This window comes from Arvicanthis niloticus, chromosome 10 (assembly GCF_011762505.2).
Source record: "Arvicanthis niloticus isolate mArvNil1 chromosome 10, mArvNil1.pat.X, whole genome shotgun sequence".
NCBI classification, from domain to species: Eukaryota; Metazoa; Chordata; class Mammalia; order Rodentia; family Muridae; genus Arvicanthis; species Arvicanthis niloticus.
The window spans coordinates 23,708,322-23,729,844 of NC_047667.1; the positions used below are offsets into that span (position 1 = coordinate 23,708,322).

The window sequence follows — 21,523 nt, forward strand, 5'->3', positions numbered from 1 at the left end:
TGTGCCGAGGTTGTCCCTGCTTTCCTTTGGCCATTCTTTTTTTTTTTTTTTTAGAATTTATTTATTTATTTTGTGTAAGTACACTGTAGCTGTCTTCAGACACCCATATGAGGGCATCAGATCTCATTATGGATGGTTGTGAGCCACCATGTGGTTGCTGGGATTTGAACTCATGACCTCTGGAAGAGCAGTCAGTGCTCTTAACCACTGAGCCATCTCACCAGCCCAAACTTTTTTTTTTCCCACGAGACGTGGGAAACGGGGAAACGGGACACGGCGGGACTCGAACCCGCGCACCAAGAGACGGTGTGCCCTCTGCGGGCGGGCGCCTTAAGGGCCGAGCCACCGGCGGTTCGCTTCCTTTGGCCATTCTTTCTTCCTTTCTTTTCTTACTGTGTATTCTTGTTGTCTCCTAATATGGGAATGTGCCAGCACACCTGGCTAGAGGTAGATTTGTAGGTGACCTAGAGAGTAAGTACTATGTACTATAAGCACAGGGGCATCTGCCAATGCAGGAGTAAATGAGGTAGGTCTTCATGTGTCAGTGCAAGGGCAACTTGGTATAGTAGTGAGTGAACCCCTGTGAGTCTCAGTCCTGGCTCACCCGGTTACTAACAAGTTGTGAGACTGCAGAGAAAATTCTTACCTTCCTTGAGGATAGTGTTCTTTGAGGTAGTTTTGTTATGAATGAGACTCATGAACCAGGAGATCATCTTAGATTATGGAGAGACAGTGTCTAATGTGGTAGAGATGCAATTGGTGAGTTGGTGGTATCCCTGTCATGAGCAAGAGAAACATACATGTCATTTTTCTTTGATATATAGTTTCAGTATGTACCTCTGAGTGGCCTGGAACTCACAGGCTCCCCCCAGTGTTGAGATTAAAAGTATATGCAACAGGGCCTGGCACATGTTTTATTCTTTTTTTTTTTGTTTGTTTTTGTTTTTGTTTTTGTTTTTTATAGACAGGGTCTCTCAGTGTAGTCCTGGCTGTTCTGAGACTCACTGTGTAGACCAATTCCAATTCAGGGATCTGTCTGCCTCTGCCTCCCGAGTGCTGGAACTAAAGGTGTGCACCACCACTGTCCAGCTGACATGTCTTCTTAAAGAAGGCTTTAGCTCCTGTTTTGAAGACGTAAACTATTCATAGTAGCACTCACATGGTAAAATTTAGTAGAGGTTCTTTTGTATTGTGTCAGCATTGAGCTCGTTGTTGGTAACACTAGGTGTTATTAAACGAAAACAAACATGGAATAGCATTTGTGTTTGGTGGTCGTTTGGAGGGGAGGAAGAGGATGAGGTGAGACAGGGAGCAGAGATAAGCACAGTGTATACAGAGGAACTCACTTTGGATTGCTTCCGGCAGAGAAAGAAATGAAAAGTACCATCAAGCAAGAACCCACTGAGAAGAAAGACATCGCGGTAGAAAGTGAGAAGGACAAGCCTAAGAGCCGGGCTAAGAAAACCGCCACTGCTGTGAGTTGTCACTTCCTATCTCTGTCACTCTGTTCTCTTATTTTCCTCCCTCAATTACTCTAACAGGATCATTTCATGTTCCAGGTGGCCTTGGATCTGTAATTCTGTCCCATCCTCTGGAGTAGTCCACCCTCCCTCCCTCCCTCTTTCTCATCCTCCAGCACATCCTAGGCAAGCACTCTACCATGAGCTACATGCACAGCTCTGGGAAATGTGCAAAGTATTTTTTTTTTTAAACAAGTCCTCTGCGGCTGAATTCCTACTTCCTTTTCCTTAGTGCCCCCCCCCCCCCTTGATAACACCATCACTTATAAGCATACACTTATGTGCATTACTTAGTATTGGTTAACTTGATATCAACGAAGGGAAGTTATTTAATGTCTGTTTAGTCAGTTTAGAAGTAAGGAAATACCGGATCCTAGTAAGCATTCTGAATGACTTTTTTTTTTTCTCCTGTAGTTCATTCAGTTTGTACTGAATGGTTATGAGATGCTCTGAACTGTTATTAGTCCACCTTCGGATGAGCTGAAGGGTAGATAAGACTCAAACTGACAGTTTGTACCTCTTCATGTAGCCAGAGGAAAAGGTACAAGAGTGAGCGCTGGAGGACTGTTGAACACTCAGTTGAAACACTTGCCCAAAGTGATGCTCTGGTTGCACGTGGTGGCTCAGGCGGGTAGTCCTGGTTCTCAGGAGGCCTTCACAGGAGGATTGCTGAGAATTGAAACTTTAGCTTTCTTTTCTCTCTTTGGGGGTGTATGAGGAAGAAACAGGCTCATGTAGCAGACTTGGGCCTTAAACTCACTTTCTGCCTCTGCCTTCCAAGTACTGGGGTTACACATTTGTACTACCACTAGCTGGGGCCGCTCAGCTCAACCCTAGAACTGAAGTGGTAGGATTTTGTTTTTGTTTGTTGTTTTTTGAGACAGTTTCTCAGTGTAACCCTGGCTGGACTGGATTTCTCTCTGTAGACCAGGCTTGCCTCAAATTCAAAGATGCATCTGCTTCTTTTGCTTTGTTTTCTAATTTTCTCTTCTGTGATGAGGTCCTTCTGAAACTCAGGCTAGCATTCTAGCATTGAAGTCGTACATCTTCTGCCAGATTATGAGCATCTGCTACTACACCTGCCTCAGAGTACTTGTTTAAAGCAGTTGATTGTTTGGCTAATAATTTTTTATGAGAATTATCTTTTTACCATTTATTTATTATATGCCTGCATGTGTGCCTTCACACCTGAAGAGGGCGCCGGATCTCATTACAGATGGCTGAGAGCCATGATGTGCTTACTGGGAATTGAACTCAGGACCTCTGGAAGAGCACTCTTAACCTCTGAGCCATCCCATTTCTCCATCCTGGAGGATTATTTTTAACTTACCAAACTGACTATACCAAAGGGGGGGAAAAAGGAAAGGTGGGGGGGAGACAGGGTTGAGAGGGAGGGAGGGAGGGAGGGAGGGAGAGAGAGAGAGAGAGAGAGAGAGAGAGAGAGAGAGAGAGAGAGAGAGAGAATGAGAATGAGAGAATTGAGAGCTTGGAGATCACAGTTCAGAATTTGGAGAACGTGATTGTAAAACTTTGTAGAAGTTGCAGATGTCTGTCTATCTAGCTCTATCTATGTGTTTTCAAGACAGTTTCTTTATGTAACTCTGTCTGTCTTAGAACTTGTTCTGTAGACTATGCTGGCCTAGAACTCACTCACAGAGATTTGCCTGCCTTGGGCTTCCGGAGAGCTGGGATTAAAGGCTTGCACCACCTGCTTAGAAGGTGTAGCTTTTTTTTTCTTCTTTGAACTATGTCTGGGTTGCAGAGATGGGTTATTATTATCAGATAAAGACTTCATGCCAAACTTGATGGTCAGACTTCAGTCTCATCTCGTAGAAGGAGAGACTTGTGACTTGTACATGTTGCCATGCAAACACACACATACACGTTCACAAAAATGTGTATATTAAAACAAGATGTTGTATAATTTAGTCACGTTCTTTATGCGGTTGGTGCATGACCGTCTGTTAAAACACCTGCTAGCCTTCCTAGCATGGTGAAAGCACAGGCTTATCTGCCTGTGATCTCAGGACTTTAAGGTGGAGTCAGGATCAGAAGGTTAAGACTATCCTCAACTAAGCAATTAAGAGGCTGCCTGCCTTACCTGCAGACCCTGTCAGAACAAGAGAAAACAATGGACGATCAAGTAATGGTTCACACTCTTCTCTTCTGTGTTTTCATCGCCATAGGTGGACCTCTATGTGTGCCTCTTATGTGGCAGCGGCAATGACGAGGATCGGCTGCTCCTGTGTGATGGCTGTGACGACAGTTACCACACCTTCTGCCTGGTTCCCCCTCTCCATGATGTTCCCAAGGGAGACTGGAGGTGTCCTAAGTGTTTGGCTCAAGTAAGAATTAATGACAGAGAGAGAACTACTTTGGGGACATTTTTCTTTGCCTGTGGGTTTTAGATTCATTGATAATAATAAAGTCCATGTACAAAACAGGGCTTGGAAGTGAATGGGAAAGAAATCTTCCGAAATTTCTTAGTGTACGTATGTTATTCAGAGGCAGATTTTTTTTTTAAGATAATTGCATTTTTTTCCTTTAGTCATTAACAGAGTCATTATAAAACAGTGTATGCTCTTTGTAGGAATTTATGAGCATTTAAAAACTTGGATGATTTCACAAGGCATAGTGACCATTATTGATGTCTTCGTGTGTATTATCCAGACTTTTTTTCTTTTTTTCCTCCATGTGTTTGTCTATGTGTGTCTGTGAGTCTGTGTATGTATGGTGTTGAGGGATCTTTGAATCTGTCACTGTGCATGTATGTGCATATGAGTTCATCTGTGACAGGGTCTCTGCTGGTTCTGAAGCACATGAATTCAGTGACAGCTGACTGGCCAAAGTGCTTCAGGTATCTCTGTTATCCTTACCCATCAAGCACTAGTGGCCCTGTTTTTGAGTTCTTAGATACAAGCTCAGGCCTTCATGCTTCTGTGGCAAGTACTTTACTGAGTTACCTTCCTAGCTCCATATAATTTTTTTTCTGTTTTCAATGAGTATTAGACAATTTTAGAAATTTACTTTTTTATCCTAAGTATTTTCAATGTAGTGTAGTAGTGCTGATATTAAACACAATGTAACAAAATTTGTTGTTTCCTATATAAGGAAGTACTCAGTCATTGGAATATTACATTTTCTGTTAGAATTAGGTTATAACACTAAGAAGGCTCTTTAGGTTTTTTATATAGCTATAGTCTAAGAAGAGATATCCCTACAAGGACAGTTTATTAGACAAGGAAGTTGGAAAGGTTCCCTGGTGTTACATAAATATTAATATTTAAATTTTAAAATATTTAATACCTGTGTAGAGGTGACCTTGTTAAATGGATCTGAATATGCAAATCTATTTGACTTCATTATGTAGGAGAGTTTTATAATGCATTTGTAACCTCTTAGTGTTTTTGTTTTAGATTTATTTATTTATACATATGTAAGTACATTGTTGCTGTCTTCAGACACACCAGAAGAGGGCATCGGATCCCATTACAGATGGTTGTGAGCCACCATGTGGTTGCTGGGACTTGAACTCAGGACCTCTGGAAGAGCAGTCAGTGGTTTTTGTTTGTTTGTTTTTGAGACAATGGGTTTCTCTGTATATAGCCTAGGCTGTCCTGGAACTCACTCTGTAGACCAGCCTGGCCTCAAACTTAGAAGTCCACCTGCCTCTGCCTCCCAAGTGCTGGGATTAACCCAGTGCTCTTAACTGCTGAGCAATCTCTCTAGCCCAGGGTTTGGTTTTTTTTTTTTTTTTTGTTTTGTTTTTTCGTTCTTTTTTTTTTTTTTTTGGTTTTGTTTTTGGTTTGTTGGTTTTGTTTTGGTGTTATTTTTGATTTTGTTTTTCGAGAGACAGGGTTTCTCTGTAGTTCTGGTTGTCCTGGAACTCACTCTGTAGACCAGGCTGGCCTCAAACTCAGAAATCCACCTGTCGCTGCCTCCCAAGTGCTGGGATTAAAGGCGTGCGCCACCACCGCCCAGCCAGGGTTTGGTTTTGATAGCATTATTTGGTTATCATTAAATGTTTCTATTCTGAGAGCTATATTGTTTCCATATACTTATTTTTATTTTGATATATTTTAAGTTGATTTTATAATTTTAACTCTTGAACATTATTCCCTTTGTTTTCAGTACTGAAGACATTTGATCATGAAAATAAATGAAAGTTAAAAAATTATAACTGTTAAAATGTATTTTATTGTACTACTGGAACAATCTCATACTTCATATATATTTGATTTTTCTCATGTAGACCTACTAGGATGAAAAAAATCTTTAAAATCTTTTTAAAAATTGCCTTTGCGACTATTGGCTCGATAGATTTGGCATTTTAAAGTGTCACCTAGAAAACCGCTTTTCTTCTTCCCATGCAGGAATGCAGTAAGCCACAAGAAGCTTTTGGCTTTGAACAAGCAGCAAGGGACTATACACTTCGTACGTTTGGGGAAATGGCAGATGCATTCAAATCTGATTACTTCAACATGCCAGTCCATGTATGTAGATTTATCCTAATTTGATTTAGACCTTAAACATTTTTGTTACTATTTGCTTATGTATGTGTTAGGGGTGATCGGGCAACACTGAACATGTAGAAATCAAAGACAACTTGTGGTTCTTTCCTACTGTGTGGGTTCTGAGGTACTCATACATCTGGCCATCTGTGATTTAAGATTTGTTTTATGTTACTTTTCAGAGATTGGGCATCATTTATGTAGCTCCAGTTACCATGGAATTCACTCTGTACACCAAGCCAGCCTATATACAACTTAAAGGGCACTGCCACACCTGGCTTAATTATGCATTTTGTTTGTTTTTTGTTTCAAATGAGGTAGCTTAGCTGGTGAGGAAAAAGAGTTAACATGGACAGTGTAGACATTTTCTCTGCAACTCCATTACTGGTTAATGAAAAGCTCCAATTTCCAATACAGAAATTCCTACAGTTCTTGTAGTCCAGCAGTTGCAACTTAAAGACAGTATCACAAAGTTGGTGGAAAGATTGCTATGTATCATGTGCTGCAGTTGTGTGCTGTGTCTTGAGGACACATTTGTTATATTTTGTTGTCTAATTATTAGATTGTATACTTTACAATAAGATTTCATTGCTACTTCTTGTTTATTTAGAAACATAAGCAGTATCAATATTCTATCAAATAATTAAAAAGTTTCTAGCATGATTCTGACATTTATGCTGTGATTTTTTTTTCTCATGTGTGTCATAGCAAACAGCTATGCATGAGATTACTGAGGTTAGATGAGAGTCTTGACCTCTGTGGAATTCCAGAAATGCATGTTCCTTTATGCCATGGACATCGGCTTTTAGTTACCTCAAATATTTTCTTTTAAATGCATATTTCACTTGAAATTTTATTTTGACTCTTTATGTATTTATTTTAGCATTTTCTTAATATTTGCATAATCAGTCATTTTGACTGGCTTATGACAATCTGTTGTCAGAATTTATTTTATTAAAAAGCTGAAAAGGGCCAATACTCAGAACAGTTCCCTGAAGCTTGATAGCATGTTGGACATGCTGAGGCAAAGGTCTTTTTGCTCATATTCTGTAATTTGTTTTATTTTATTACATTTTTTAAAAAGTTTATTCATTTTTTGATGTAGGAGTATTTTGCCTGCATGTATGATATGCAGCATGTGTATGCTTGGTGCCCATAGAGGATCAGAAGAGACCACTGGATTTGGAGTTACAGATGGTGCCATGGGAATCGAACTCAGGACCTCTGCAAGAGCAATAATTTTAAAAACCTCCCCAAACTGTTATTTTACTTTCTTTGGCCTTGCTGTGTAATTGTGGCTAGGTTCATGATCATGAATTCTTAATTCTTACAGTTTTGTTTTTTTCTTTCTCCAAGACAGAATTTGTCTGTGTAGTCTTGGCTGTTCTAGAACTTTCTCTGTAGACCAGGCCGGCTTCGATCCACCTGTCTCTTCCTCTCAAGTGCTGGGATCAAGGCATGCATTACCACTGCTCAGCTGATTATTATATAGTTCTTAATTTTAAAATTTATTATAGAAAATAGAGTTGTTGCCTGAATAGAGTTGTTCACCTGTGGGAAATAATGAACAGAATGTTTGCTTAGAAGTTTATTCTGTCATTCCCATCTTTTAACTAGTCAGTTTGTGAATGAATGAAAACAATTGCTCTTTTCCTTTCCTTGTCCTTGCAGATGGTTCCCACAGAGCTGGTGGAGAAGGAGTTCTGGCGGCTGGTGAGCACCATTGAGGAAGACGTCACGGTGGAGTATGGAGCCGACATTGCTTCAAAAGAGTTTGGCAGTGGCTTTCCTGTTCGGGATGGGAAAATCAAGATTTCTCCTGAGGAAGAGGTGGGCTCCAGCTGTCAGGACTTGCTGTGTGAGCTCTGCATCCACAGCACTCACAGCCTTGAACTAGTGACAGCTTCACTTAATGAACAAAATTGAAGATTCTGTTTGGTATCTTGAAGTATTTTTTTAATGTATGAGTACACTGTAGCTTTCAGACATACCAGAGAGGGCATCGGACAGATGACCCCCATTACAGATGGCTGTGAGCCACCATGTGGTTGCTGGGACGTGAACTCTGGAGGACCTCTGGTAGAGAAGTCCATGCTCTTAACTGCTAAGCCATCTCTCCAGCTCTGCTTTTTATAATTATTTATAATTACTGCAGCACAGCCTTAATTACTGAATTTATTAATTTCTTTTTTTTTTTTTAAGATTTATTAATTTGTTTAATGTATATGAGTACATTGTAGCTGCCTTCAAACACACTAAAGAGGGCATCGGGTCCCATTACAAATGGTTGTGAGCCACCATGTGGTTGCTGGGAATTGAACTCAGGACCTCTGGAAGAACAGATAGTGCTCTTAACCACTGAGCCATCTCTCCAGCCCTGAATTTATTAATTTCAAGAATAATTAAGTTCTCCACAACTTCTATTCCTGGTCGTGCCCTGTGCTGAGGTAGGGAAGGAATACTATTGTTGCCCTTCCTTTCAGGTTTTACGTTTGACTTTTTTTAAAGAATGATCAATCAAGGTCTTATTCAATTTTAATATTTATTTATAAGTGTCTTGCCTTCCGTGCAGCTTAGACTCTTAAGCCCAAATGATTTCAGTCTGTCTTGTGGGCAGTCAGATTTACAGTGTGTATGCCTGTGGTTTTACATTCATATAGAGAAGTATATACACGTGTGCTGCTTGATTAGTCTTCACAGACTGAGCAAACCGCACATACTCGTAGCCAGCACTAGAAGAAGAAAGTAGAATATCTTGGCATGAGCTTCCCCTGCAGGCCTTGTCATCTTTGTCAATTCCTCTTTCAGGACAACCACCCCTGCCTCCAAGGATGTAGATTTGTCTGCCCAGCTTTGAATTTCATGTTTATGTTCAGTTTATGTTCTGTCTCCTAAAATAAAGCAAAATGGGCAAGCATACACACACACACACACACACACACACACACACACACACACACACACACACACACACACATATTCAAGCCTACTTTTTAAAGTCTACAAATCGCCACAATGGCACCTCTGCTTCAACCTTTAAGCTCTTCACTTCCTTTTGAAGGAGTTCTGTAGACAACTTATAGCAATGGAAGTCTAGGGCCTGGAGAACTGGCTGAGCAGTTTTTAAGAACACTTGTTTCTCTTCCATAGGAACCAGGCTATTTCCAGCACCTAGGCCAAATTGCTCATAAGCCTGTCTCTAGCAACCCTTTCTGACCTTGAGTACCTGTATATACAAGCCACCCCCAAATATATATATAGCTTAAAAAAAAAAAAAAAAGGAACAAAACGTTTCTGAACTGTTAGTATGACACAGCAAAAACTTTTAATGTTTTTCTGGCTTATTTTAGGAATATCTTGACAGTGGCTGGAATTTGAACAACATGCCTGTGATGGAGCAGTCTGTCCTTGCTCATATTACTGCTGATATATGTGGCATGAAACTCCCCTGGTTGTATGTTGGCATGTGCTTTTCTTCCTTCTGCTGGCATATTGAAGACCATTGGAGCTATTCAATCAACTACCTGCACTGGTGAGAGTTGTTTACGGAGTCTATGAGGAGTTGCCAAGCTCCTTATAGGTAGGAAGGAAACTTCCTCTTTCAGATGTGTGTTGCCTGGGACTGAGAATAGTGAGTTTCTTTTGTTTTAGCTTCTGTTACATTAGGTTTCCTATCAGATTAGCACATTTTTACACAGTACGCTGGAATCATGCACTGTGTTGCAAGTATAGAATGTTACTAGGAATAGTATTTACTGACAAGTTATGTCACGCGCACGCATGTTCACTCGCTCTACCGGAAACTTCATGTATTGGTCATGGTAATCCATATATCCCTTTAGGGAGGAGCATGTCCTCAGGACTATCAGTTTCCTTTTGTTGTGCTGGGTTCAGACATCACAACACTTAGTATATCTCTCTAATCTATGTAGACATTTAAACTTTAAATGTTTCATCCAAAGCCATTTTTTCCTACAACTGTAATACTGTCACTCCATTTCTTCTACTTGCAAGTGCAAAAATATTTTAAAATCCATAACTCACTTGAATCCTACAGAGAAATTTGAGGATATACCACAAGAAAGAGAGCTGGCACTTGGAAGTTTTGCGTGATTCTGCTTCCCCAGGCAATTACCCAGCTATAACAGAAAGATGATGCCTTTTATCTTACCTCACAGGGATGGCACTGATTAATTGGTTAACAGTGTCTTTTGAAGAGTAAAGGGTCTTTAGAAATGTTAATTGCCTTATTCGTATTTGACGTAAGTTCCCCCCCCCTTTAAAAAAAAAAAAAAAAAAAGCAGAATGGGCAAGGGAAAAGGAAGTTGGAAGAATGCCATCCTTCTCAGTTGCTGTAGGGAGTTGTAACTGTGCTGTATCAAATGTGATTCCTTACATTTTGAGAAACTCTGGATACTCGCATGTTTGTAACCTGGGGTCTCGGAGGACCTCAGTCCCATCTTCATAGTAGTGGGAAATGTACTGTGTGTGTTCCACTCCCACTTCTGATAATTCTTTGATTTAAACATTTAAACATCAGAAAAATATGAACTAGTTAACAAGTTGCTTTGTGTTATTCTACAAATTGATTGATTCTTATCATGTGTTTCTAGGGGTGAGCCGAAAACCTGGTATGGAGTTCCAGGATATGCTGCTGAGCAGCTAGAAAATGTAATGAAGAAACTAGCCCCAGAGCTCTTTGTGTCCCAGCCGGACCTCCTCCACCAGCTTGTGACCATCATGAACCCCAACACCCTGATGACTCACCAAGTGCCTGTACGTCTGAGCTACCCCACCCCCCAACCCATCACACCCATCACACCCATCACATCACACCCTGCTTCTCTAGCACCTTTCTTTTCTTTCTAAAAAGTAATTTGGTGGGTTTTTTTCCCACCAAAAACAGAAGCAGCTGTTTGGTGCTATATAGCACTATTCCAATGGACCAGATGCTTAGACACTATTAAATGTCCATTACTAAACTGACTTGCTTTGCTGATGAGTGCAGTACTTTTCAGGGTACAATTCAGTAAGTTGGAGATTGTATAACCATTACCACTAATAAGTTTTATTTATAACTTTTAGTAAACAAAAATATAAAAAGTTGATTGTCAAATCAAAAGTTTACTATGAAAATGGCTAGCTAGTTACAATTAGATCTGAACTCAGGTTTTAGACTCATTTTGAAAATATTTATAAATATTATAAATTTATAAAACTTAAACATATTTATAAATTTATAAAGTGTTCATAACTGTTGAGTCATTTTCTAGTTCTTGGTGTCAGTCTTTTCTGCCTTTTTCTTCTGGAAAAGAGGAAGTTGAGATGTTTGTTGCTCGTTGGAGTGCTTGTCTAACAATCACAGCCCTTGGATTTAATTTCCAATCCTTCATAAAGAAGGAACAGTGAATCTTACGGGATCTTACGATTAACCAAAATGGGATGTTTGGTTGGACTATTTTGATGGTGGTGCTGGGAATTGAACCAAGGGCCTTAGGATTGAGATAGTAGGTTTACACTTTGTCTTGGTGCTTCTTCTTAGTCAGAACTGTCTGTTTTACATGCTTACTGCTCCCAGGCCCATTCTGTATGTATTTGTGGACCATAAAGTAATAACGAGAAATATAAAACATTCAACATATCTTTACTGTTAACATTTTTTTTTTTTTTATTTTTCCAATTTGTCAAAATTGGGAAAAAATACAGGTGCTAGATTTAGGGCCTTGGGAAATAAATGGATGAATTCTTCATTCCTGGTCTGGAACTTGCTATGAAGTCTAGATTGTTCTCCAACTCAGAAATCTTCTTGTCTCTGCTTCACTATGGCTGAACCTGAGGAGAAATAGATTTGATTGAATCTATTCAAAAAGTGTGTGTGTGTGTGTGTGTGTGTGTGTGTGTGTGTTGAGTCCATGTGTGTGTTGAGTCCTGTCCTGTTTGTCTAGAGAATCATCTAATAGTTTATGTCCAAATTATCTTTGAGAATGTTACTATAAAATCTTAATCTCTCATCCTTGTCTCTGTAGGTTTATCGAACGAATCAGTGTGCTGGGGAGTTTGTAATTACCTTTCCAAGAGCCTACCATAGTGGCTTCAACCAAGGTTTTAATTTTGCTGAGGCTGTTAACTTCTGTACTGTTGATTGGGTATGTCGTATGGATTTGAGTGGTTTGAAATCTTACCATTTTCTTGTGGAAATAGCATAAAATGCTTTAAAAATTGTCACATAGACCTGCTGCTTACCTGGCCTCTATGCAAATTCTTTTCCAGTCTACAATGAGATAAGACACTCGATAGCACATTGTGACAACTCAGACATGCACCGTGTGGGTGCACGTCTGTGTGAGTGTGTGCATGTGTATTTAACTGTCAACACTTGTTTTAAATTGTTCAAGTTTTAAATGAGGTTTTGGGGGATAGAGCAGTGGTTTTGCCTTTGTTTTTTTCCCAGTGTTGCCAAGGCTAGTTCTGAGTTCTTTATTGCAAACCATCCTGCTTTAACAGGTTTTGGGAAACCTAACTAGTAGCAAGACTCTTCCTGAAGAGTAGAGTCTAATGACTTTTAATAAGGCTGAAGCTTATTAAAGCTACTATTTATTATTTATTGCAAACTACTAACAAATATTCCAGTCTAAAACTTAGTAGGGTTTCGGTTTAGCACCATTGCTTTAGGAACAGTACTAATGTTACCAGTTATACTCCACATTACTCATTGACTCACTATCAATATGTCCTTTTCCTGAACCAGTTTTCAACTAAGTTACCTAATGTGTTAGCTCTTTAGAGCACAACAATAGACCCAGGACTCTGGGAATCTCAGAGCCTATCTAGTTCTGGGTTGATAAGTGATAGATGTTTTGACCTTGAGTGTATTACTTAGTAATGTGATATTGTAAGTCAGAAAGGTTTGGAAATTAAAAAGGAGTGAATGTCATTTCCTTCTGCCTTGTACACAGCTACCATTGGGCCGCCAGTGTGTGGAGCATTACCGATTGCTGCACCGTTACTGTGTCTTTTCCCACGATGAGATGATATGTAAAATGGCTTCCAAGGCTGATGTTTTAGATGTTGTAGTAGCGTCAACTGTTCAGAAGGACATGGCCATCATGATCGAGGATGAAAAAGCTTTAAGGGAAACTGTCCGTAAATTGGTAAGGTTTCTGGAATTCCAATTCCACGTAACTGAGTATAATTATTAAGTTCTTGTATACTTTACTACTGTTTTTAAAGCTTTTCCATGTTGTATTTAATGTCTACAAAAGCAATTCTAATTGACATGTAATAATTTTTTGTTCTTATTTATATTGACTGTACTTTAGCCTTGAATCAGTGTCTGTAGAATATCTCTTCAGCGGGGTTGTCTGTTTTAATTATAGTAATTGTTTCATTAGTGTTTCTCCCACTGTCCCTTCCCTCTCTGCATCCTCCCTCCCTTCCTCTCCTCTAATAGTCTTTCATGTATCCTAGGACGGCCTTGAACTCTCCTAGTCTTCCTGCTTCTACTTTCTAAGTACTAGATTACAAGCTTGCTTCTTTTAAATTTTGTTTATTATGTGTCTCAAGACATCTGTGCATAGTAAAGAACCAGAGACACAAAGATTTTCCTCTAGTATCTCATACTTTCAAAATATTAATGGTCTCTGGATCTTTTGTTAGTATAAAACACAAGTGTAAACTGTTGTTGGTTTTTCTTTTTGCATATGGATGTCTAGTTGTCCCTTCACAGTGTCTTATAAACTTCTCTGAATTGCCTTGGTACCTTGGTTTTAAGACCTGTGAATTTTTGTTGTTAGTACTAAATCACTAATAATTCTCTTTCTTACAGTTGTAAGCTCAATAACAGGGGCGCTGGGAACTGAACTTGTGTCCTTTGCAAGATCCGTACACTTAACATTGCTATTCAGCCCTTTGCAAAAAGGCTTTGACCTTTTTGAAATTAGTGAGTCTTCCAATTTCTTTTAGAAGGCAGGATCACATTCAGCTTAGCGTGGCCTTATCGTGGGTAATGTTTTTGAACTCTAACCCTCCTGCCTCTGCTTCCCCAGTAGTAGGATTATGTGCTAGCATACTCAGTTTTATTCAGTGCTGAAGTGCAATCCAGGGCTCAGCAGCATATGCGGCAAGCATTTTACCAACTGAGCTAAATCCTAACCTCTAGCTTTGTTCTTTATTTTAAAAATTATTTTCATGTTATTTAGTTATTTGTAGTTTCCTGTTAGGATTTTTGATATAGATTTTTTTATTTTTTTTTATTATTTTTTTTAGGTCAACCATATCTGTAAACAATCATTGCTTTTTATATGCCACTGTGTATAGAGTACTGGAATGTTGTCAGTTGGGAGCTCACTATGGACCACCAGCAGGATAGCTATTGTCCCCTGATACTTTACTGTGGGAGAAAGCAGTGCCTAGTGGATTTAAGTGACTTGCCAAGGTCTCCATCAATAATGTTAGCTAGTGATTACCTGCAGAATGTTGAGGCAGAATCAACACTTTGCCTCAACACTTTTGGGGCTAAGTGCTCTGGTCAAGAGAGTGGCTCTTGGGGCAAGAGACAAGAATGGAGACAAGACAGGGTGTGATTCCGTCTCTTTTCTATTTTCTCATGTCTCTCTTATTGAAGGGAATTCTGAGGTATTTATATACACAAGCAGGAGAACACAGGTGAAAACATTTTACCACGTGCACCATACAGCCGAGGTCACTAAACAGCAAAACAAGCTATGTGGGATAAACAATATATTTATCAGAGTGTGCTTCAGCTGTTATAGGCTTTTGACAACCAAGTCTTTCATCAGGGCATATGGTTCCAGATGGCTGCAAAGTTGATCTAGCCGCTTTCTACTAAAGTCGGCTCCCAACAGGTCCCCCTTTTTAAATTTTTTTTTCAAAAGGGAAGGCTGGGAAAACTTATGGAAACCGTGCCTGTCCTAGGTTGGAACGAAGGACCCCAGCCTCACTTAAGATGGTGAGGCCTCCCTTATTTTAGGGGCAAGGGTCTTGATATGCTCTTTTACCCGTCATTGGCTAACCGGCTTAGCACGCAAGTTAGGGGTTAATCCTCATCAGTCTTGATGACAGAGGTTTCAGAGTCCCCTACTTCCAGCCTGTAATAGTGGACCTGTATGGGTTTCATTTGTTATCTGTTGCCATACCAAAGCCATCAGTTTGAACAGCATGAACCCGAGAGACAAGAGACTTAATATGTAAACCGTTGATATAAAAGCAACACTCTTTAAGGCAACACACAACTTCCCCTGTTGGAGAAGTGAAAGGTCTAAGCCTTGTACCCACAAATTTATACCAATGAAATCCTTGAATTTTGCATCAGCTTAGTAACAATTATACAGATTAAGACAGCCTAATATTAACCACCTCAGTCCCCAAGTCCAGGGAATTGGGGCGCCGACTCTTCATTAACTTCTTCAAGCTGAACATGGGCGTTGACTTTTAGAAGAGGAATGAGGGGAAGGGTAAATTGATAAGCATCTGAAGTCTGTCTTAACTGCATCCAGCTGGAAGTCCAGGGCATCAGTGAACATGCAGGTGATAAGATTCATTCTCCAAAGCTGTGTATTCTGCAATATACAAACCTCAAAACAAGGTTTAGTATCAAGATAATTATTTTGATTCTCTGAAATCTAGTCTTCTGGAGGCCTACCTCTGTCATGTCTGATCCATATAATTCTGGAAGACATAACTACTACCTTAATGACCTCATCAGAAAACACATAGAAAAACCTTTTTTTTTTCCAAATTAGCCTTTCCTTAAGCCAGTAACCAGAAAAACCTTTACATTGAGTTTTTATCCAGAAAAATATAACTATATAACTCAGAATCACACCCATTTTGAAAGTTAAATCAATTAACATTATCATTCTGCTTAGCTTTCTGTCTAGAGCAGCCTTCTATTTATTCCTCGCGTCTTTAAAGCCCTTTTCATCTGTTTTTACTCACTTATTTCTTGCCCCATTTTCGTTACTATAACCTTTATTTATTTATCTGTTTGGCTCTCTTGACTCAGAGCAGCCTGCAATTTACTCCTTGCATCTTTAAAACTTTTTTCATCTGTTTCTGATTATTTTTTTTTTCTTGCCCCGTTTTTGTTACTATAACCTTTATCTATCTGTTTGGCTCTCTTGACTCAGAGCAGCCTGCAATTTACTCCTTGCATCTTTAAATCCTTTTTCATCTGTTTCTATTTACTTATTTCTTGCCCCGTTTTTGTTACTATGCATTCACCTTTGTTTCACTTCTGAGTTCAGCCAGCTCCGTCAGTCGACTGGTTCTCCAGCGCAGGGTGTCTTCCACTGTATCCTGCTTACTGGAGCTCTAACATTGAGACTCTGTCAGTTGACTGGTTCTCCAGCACAGGGTGTCTTCCACTGTATCCTGCTTACTGGAGCTCTAACATTGAGACTCTGTCAGTTGACTGGTTCTCCAGAGCAGGGTGTCTTCCACTGTATCCCGCTTACTGGAGTCCCTGTTCAGGCACCACTAATGTTGAGGCCCACACTTGGCCTCAATGCTTTTGCCTCAACACTTTGGGGCTCTGTGCTCTGGTCAAGAGAGAGAGTGGCTCTTGGGGCAAGAGACAAGAATGGAGACAAGACAGGGTATGATTCCGTCTCTCTTCTATTTTCTCATGTCTCTCTTATTGAAGGGAATTCTGAGGTATTTATATACACAAGCAGGAGAACACAGGTGAAAACATTTTACCACGTGCACCATACAGCCGAGGTCACTAAACAGCAAAACAAGCTATGTGGGATAAACAATATATTTATCAGAGTGTGCTTCAGCTGTTATAGGCTTTTGACAACCAAGTCTTTCATCAGGGTATATGGTTCCAGATGGCTGCAAAGTTGATCTAGCCGCTTTCTACTAAAGTCGGCTCCCAACAGCAGAATGCTTGCCTAAGACCAAATTCCAGCCTAGTAGAGTACGTTCCTGCTCTAGCTGAAGAGCACTTAGCAGTTGATAGCTGCTGGAGGAGATAGAGTGGTTTTTCTTAGGGGCTGTACCTGTTGGAGGCTGTCTGTCCTCCACTGATGGCCCCACACTCATGTGCCTGTGGGAGTTATTAAAAACAAACAAAAAATGGATAGAAAACTGGGAAAGGTATGTTGGTAGGGAGTTATAGTAAGGGTAGATGTAATTAAAATACATTGGTAGAAAATTCTCAAAATAAAAATATGAAAAAAATAATGGTAGCTAATTTCTGCAACTTGGAGAACTATCTCCTGCCCCCAGATATTAAAATAAAAATTTTAAGAAGTTAAAATTGTGTATAAACTATACAGTTTCCATTCTTAATGCAACAAGTTGGTCTTTGGACTTTTTTAACATCAACTCTTTGCAGCCCACGAAAGTCCCTTTCAATGATCATGATTAAAATGAAAAATCTGTTCATTAGCACTTTTTACTTATCTTTGTTGACCTAACATGTCATTGTCAGAAATTATTAAAATATTAAAGTAAAACAAAGAAGTCTAATGAGTCATAAATTGAGTTAACCAGAGGTGCCTTCTTAAGGTTAGATTTGGATGCAGATAAGAAAAGCTGGTACAAACTTGTCTTTGAATGACAAGAGATGTCTCCTCAGCAGGGCTTTCTATAGTCTGATGGGATATGTTGCAGTTGAAGCCTTCACTTGGGGAAGGCTTGTGACTTTCAAATGTTTTCTTAATGATTTTATTGTCTCCTGAATTATACATTTTTTAAGTTATTAAAATAATGATAGTAGGTAGTTTCTGTATAAATGATTAGTAGGAGACCAGCAATTTCTGCATAGCCATTTTTTGCCTGCCTGCCTGCCTGCCTGCCTGCCTGCCTGCCTGCCTGCCTTTTCTTCCAACATATTTTATTTTGTTTTTAAAGTGTGTGTGTCTGTAGAAGGCCTTGGGTCTCTGGCAGCACCTAGATGGTTGTGAGCCACTTGGCACAGGTGCTGGGAACTAAGGTCGTCTACAAGAGCAGTGTCACTCTTCTTAATCATAGTAAATCATAGTCACCTTTCTAGCTCCTCTGTCTGTCTTGAGGAAGATGCTAGTCCAGGCCTCTGCATTGCAGGCAGGTGCTCTGTATGTGTCCAGCTTCTTTATTTTTTTCCTCTGTGATAGAAAGCATCACAGAGTCTTCCTCGCCCTAAATTTTTTGTAAGGCAAGTTTGGTATAAGGTTGCTATCCTCAGCAGTATTCATTTCTCAGTGATTTTATTAATGCTCAGGTAAAGGTTAGACTGAGGACTTGCTTTACCCAAAGGGGGATTTTCCTTGGACAAGTTGACTAATGTGCTATTGTTATTGTATCCAAAAATATTTTATAGTTCTAAATAATGCTTATGAATTTTACTAAGCTTTCCTTTTAATTCAGTGCATATTTTCTTGGAGCTTTTAGATTGTATTGTCCTTTCAAATGCTCTAATACAGATTTTATTTTAGGGAGTAATTGACTCTGAAAGAATGGATTTTGAGCTGTTGCCAGATGATGAGCGGCAGTGTATAAAATGCAAAACTACATGCTTCATGTCTGCCATCTCCTGCTCTTGTAAACCTGGCCTACTTGTTTGCCTACATCATGTAAAAGAATTGTGTTCCTGTCCCCCTTATAAGTATAACCTGCGGTAAGTAAGGATGAGAATTTTTCCCTTTGGGAAAGCATCATTTATTTTGTGTGTGCATGTGCATAAGTGTATTTTTGATGCCCTGGCATGTGTGCAGACATGCATGCTTGTGCTCATGTATGTACATGTGTGATCATATTTATGTGTGAATGTGGCTGTGTATCCAAAGGCAGCAGGAAGAGAGCTGCTGGGCCTAGTGTGAGCATTTGAAGCCCCAAAGCCCAGCCCAGAGCCCTGACTGGACCCCTTCCTAGCAAGGCGGCACCTACCACTAATCCCTGTCAGGTCGCACCACTCCTTAATGATTACCCGTTCAAATACTGAGCCAGTGGGTGCTCTTCCCACTCAGACCACTACACGTAGGTTTTGGGGATTGAAACTCAGGTTCTTGTTCTTTTAAGTAAATTGCTCTACCAATTGAGCCAACTTCTCAGCCCACACTGAATCTTCAGTAAAAAGCTCAATGGCATCTCTATTATAGGTCTCTAAGTGTTGAGGGTATAACGTCTGCTTTTCTTCACAGTCTCGTCTCATTGCTCTTTGTGCTCTGTGTCCAGGTATAGATACACTCTGGATGATCTCTATCCGATGATGAATGCATTGAAACTTCGAGCAGAGTCTTACAATGAATGGGCCTTAAATGTGAATGAAGCTTTGGAAGCAAAGATCAATAAGAAGAAAAGTACGTAATACAGAAAGTGGGACTCAATAACCTGCAAAGTCCAGTTGGACTTTGTTGCAGCCAACTTTTTGAAACAGCCTAGTTTTATCCTTAGCTCTTATGTCTAACTAAGCTTCCCAGTCCTTGGCAGATGTTTTTAACCAAGGTGGATGAGGCATATTGCCTCAACATCTAAGTGAAGTCTGTGTACATAGATTATCCAAGATGGTTTTGGGACCAGAGAGATGGCTCAGTGGGTAATGTACATGCCACACAAGCCCAGTGATCTTGAATTAGGTTCCTGGAACCCATGTGAAAGTAGAAGGAAAGCCAACTCCACAGAGTTGACCTCTGACCTTTATATGTCTCCTCTTCTTTGCCACTCCCTCCTGCTTGCAGTTTAAAATAATTATAATAATAATAATATAATATAATAATAATAATAATAATAATAACAATAATAATAATAAGTTGAGGGTGATTGAGAGTTGCTGTGTGGATGCTGGTAATTGACCCTGGGGCCTCTTTAATAACAGGTTCTCTTAGAAGCTGAGTCACCTCCAGCCATTCTCCCCCCTTTATGATTTTTATTTGTGTGTGCTTGTGTGGGTGCCTACAGAAGCCAGAAGAGAGCACTGGGTCCCTCAATCTGGGATTATAGACTCTTGACTGGTTATGTGGGTTCTGGGATGGAAACCTGGTCTTCTGCTTGAACAGTGAGTGCTCTTAGCTGTTGAGCTTGCCCTCCAGCCAGCCATTCCCTCCAGACTCACTCTGTCTGTAGCACAGCAGGTCGCTCCCTCCCTTTTCATGGAAGGGAAGGGAGCACCACCACCAGTTTCTTGTCAACTATACAGTGAAATAAAGGACCAAAAACTGGGTTTTGTAGATTCCCCAGTGGAATCTCTAATACTTTTCTTTCATAAATCAGCAGATTTTCACTTAAAAAAAAAAAAAATCCTAAGCTTGTATCCTGAAGACCCAACTCCAAGTTCCCTTTGTCTAGTTACTCCCACCCCCCCACCCCAATCAGATAAACATTGACAGAAGGCCTTCTCCACTCTGCAACAGTGATCATGAACTTAATGACCACAGGAAAGATGACTTGTTCTTTGTTTAAGGTCTCCTCAGCTTTAAAGCTTTGATTGAAGAATCAGAAATGAAGAAATTCCCAGACAATGATCTTCTGCGTCACCTTCGCCTAGTCACGCAGGACGCAGAAAAGTGTGCCTCTGTTGCGCAGCAGCTGCTTAATGGCAAAAGGCAAACGAGGTACCTGTGTCTGACTCTGTGAGACTGGATGCTGTGGCACCTGAACCTAGAAACCTATTATGATTTTTTTTCCATTCTGGGTGTTTGTGATATTGGCATCTGTGAGTAATGAATGTATGTGTTCTCATAGAGCTTTCTCCGGCCCTTGTCTTTTATAGGTATCGCTCTGGTGGAGGGAAGTCGCAGAATCAGCTGACCGTGAATGAACTTCGACAGTTTGTGACTCAGTTGTATGCTCTTCCATGTGTCCTTAGTCAAACACCATTGCTAAAGGTAATCATATAAAGATGTGTAGGAGGACTTTTTTTTTTGTTTGTTTGTTTTTTGTTTTTCGAGACAAGGTTTCTCTGTGTAGCCCTGGCTGTCCTGGAACTCACTCTGTAGACCAGGCTGGCCTCGAACTCAGAAATCCGCCTGCCTCTGCCTCCCAAGTGCTGGGACTAAAGGCAGGAGGACTTTTTTATATACTCAATTGTATTAAGTATTAAGTATTAAGTATTAAGTATTAAGTAACCCTCTTTGGTAGTTAATTCCTGTGTCTGTGTGCGCTCATGCGCATATCTGCAGAGGCTGAAGGAGAGTATCAGATACATTAAATCTGGAATTAGCAGTGGTTGTGAGCCTGACCTCTTGTCGCGCTAACTGGAGCCCGATGTTGGACACCAAACTGTTGCAGCCCGTACTGCCCGTTCCGGTCCGAGGGTCAGGGTCTAGCGAGAGAGAGAGTGGGGATAAAGGGGAAGAGACGCGAAGAATGGAGACAAGACAGAGATTCTGATCAAGTCTCGTTTATTGAAGGGAATTCTGAGCTATTTATAGGCTTTTGCCACGTGCCTTGTAGGTGCGTGGATACCACGTGCCTTGCAGGTGTTGATATGACGTAAGCCTTACAGGCGTCTATAGCGTGGACAGCACGTGCACCGCAATGCCTTGC

General features: G+C 40.2%; 1 protein-coding gene across 2 annotated transcripts in view; it reads left to right on the forward strand.

Moving 5' to 3' along the window:
* The window catches only part of Kdm5b (lysine demethylase 5B), a 73,317-nt gene that overhangs the window by 35,181 nt on the left and 16,613 nt on the right, over window positions 1-21,523 (forward strand). For both annotated transcript variants that reach the window (XM_034512744.2, XM_076941235.1), the window contains exons 7-18: window positions 1,366-1,475; window positions 3,707-3,865; window positions 5,894-6,013; window positions 7,703-7,861; window positions 9,382-9,563; window positions 10,645-10,807; window positions 12,058-12,177; window positions 12,988-13,182; window positions 18,475-18,656; window positions 19,214-19,338; window positions 20,439-20,589; window positions 20,748-20,862. In XM_034512744.2, the coding sequence (XP_034368635.1) occupies window positions 1,366-1,475; window positions 3,707-3,865; window positions 5,894-6,013; window positions 7,703-7,861; window positions 9,382-9,563; window positions 10,645-10,807; window positions 12,058-12,177; window positions 12,988-13,182; window positions 18,475-18,656; window positions 19,214-19,338; window positions 20,439-20,589; window positions 20,748-20,862 (1,781 nt within the window). The remainder of the gene's footprint in view (window positions 1-1,365; window positions 1,476-3,706; window positions 3,866-5,893; window positions 6,014-7,702; window positions 7,862-9,381; window positions 9,564-10,644; window positions 10,808-12,057; window positions 12,178-12,987; window positions 13,183-18,474; window positions 18,657-19,213; window positions 19,339-20,438; window positions 20,590-20,747; window positions 20,863-21,523) is intronic.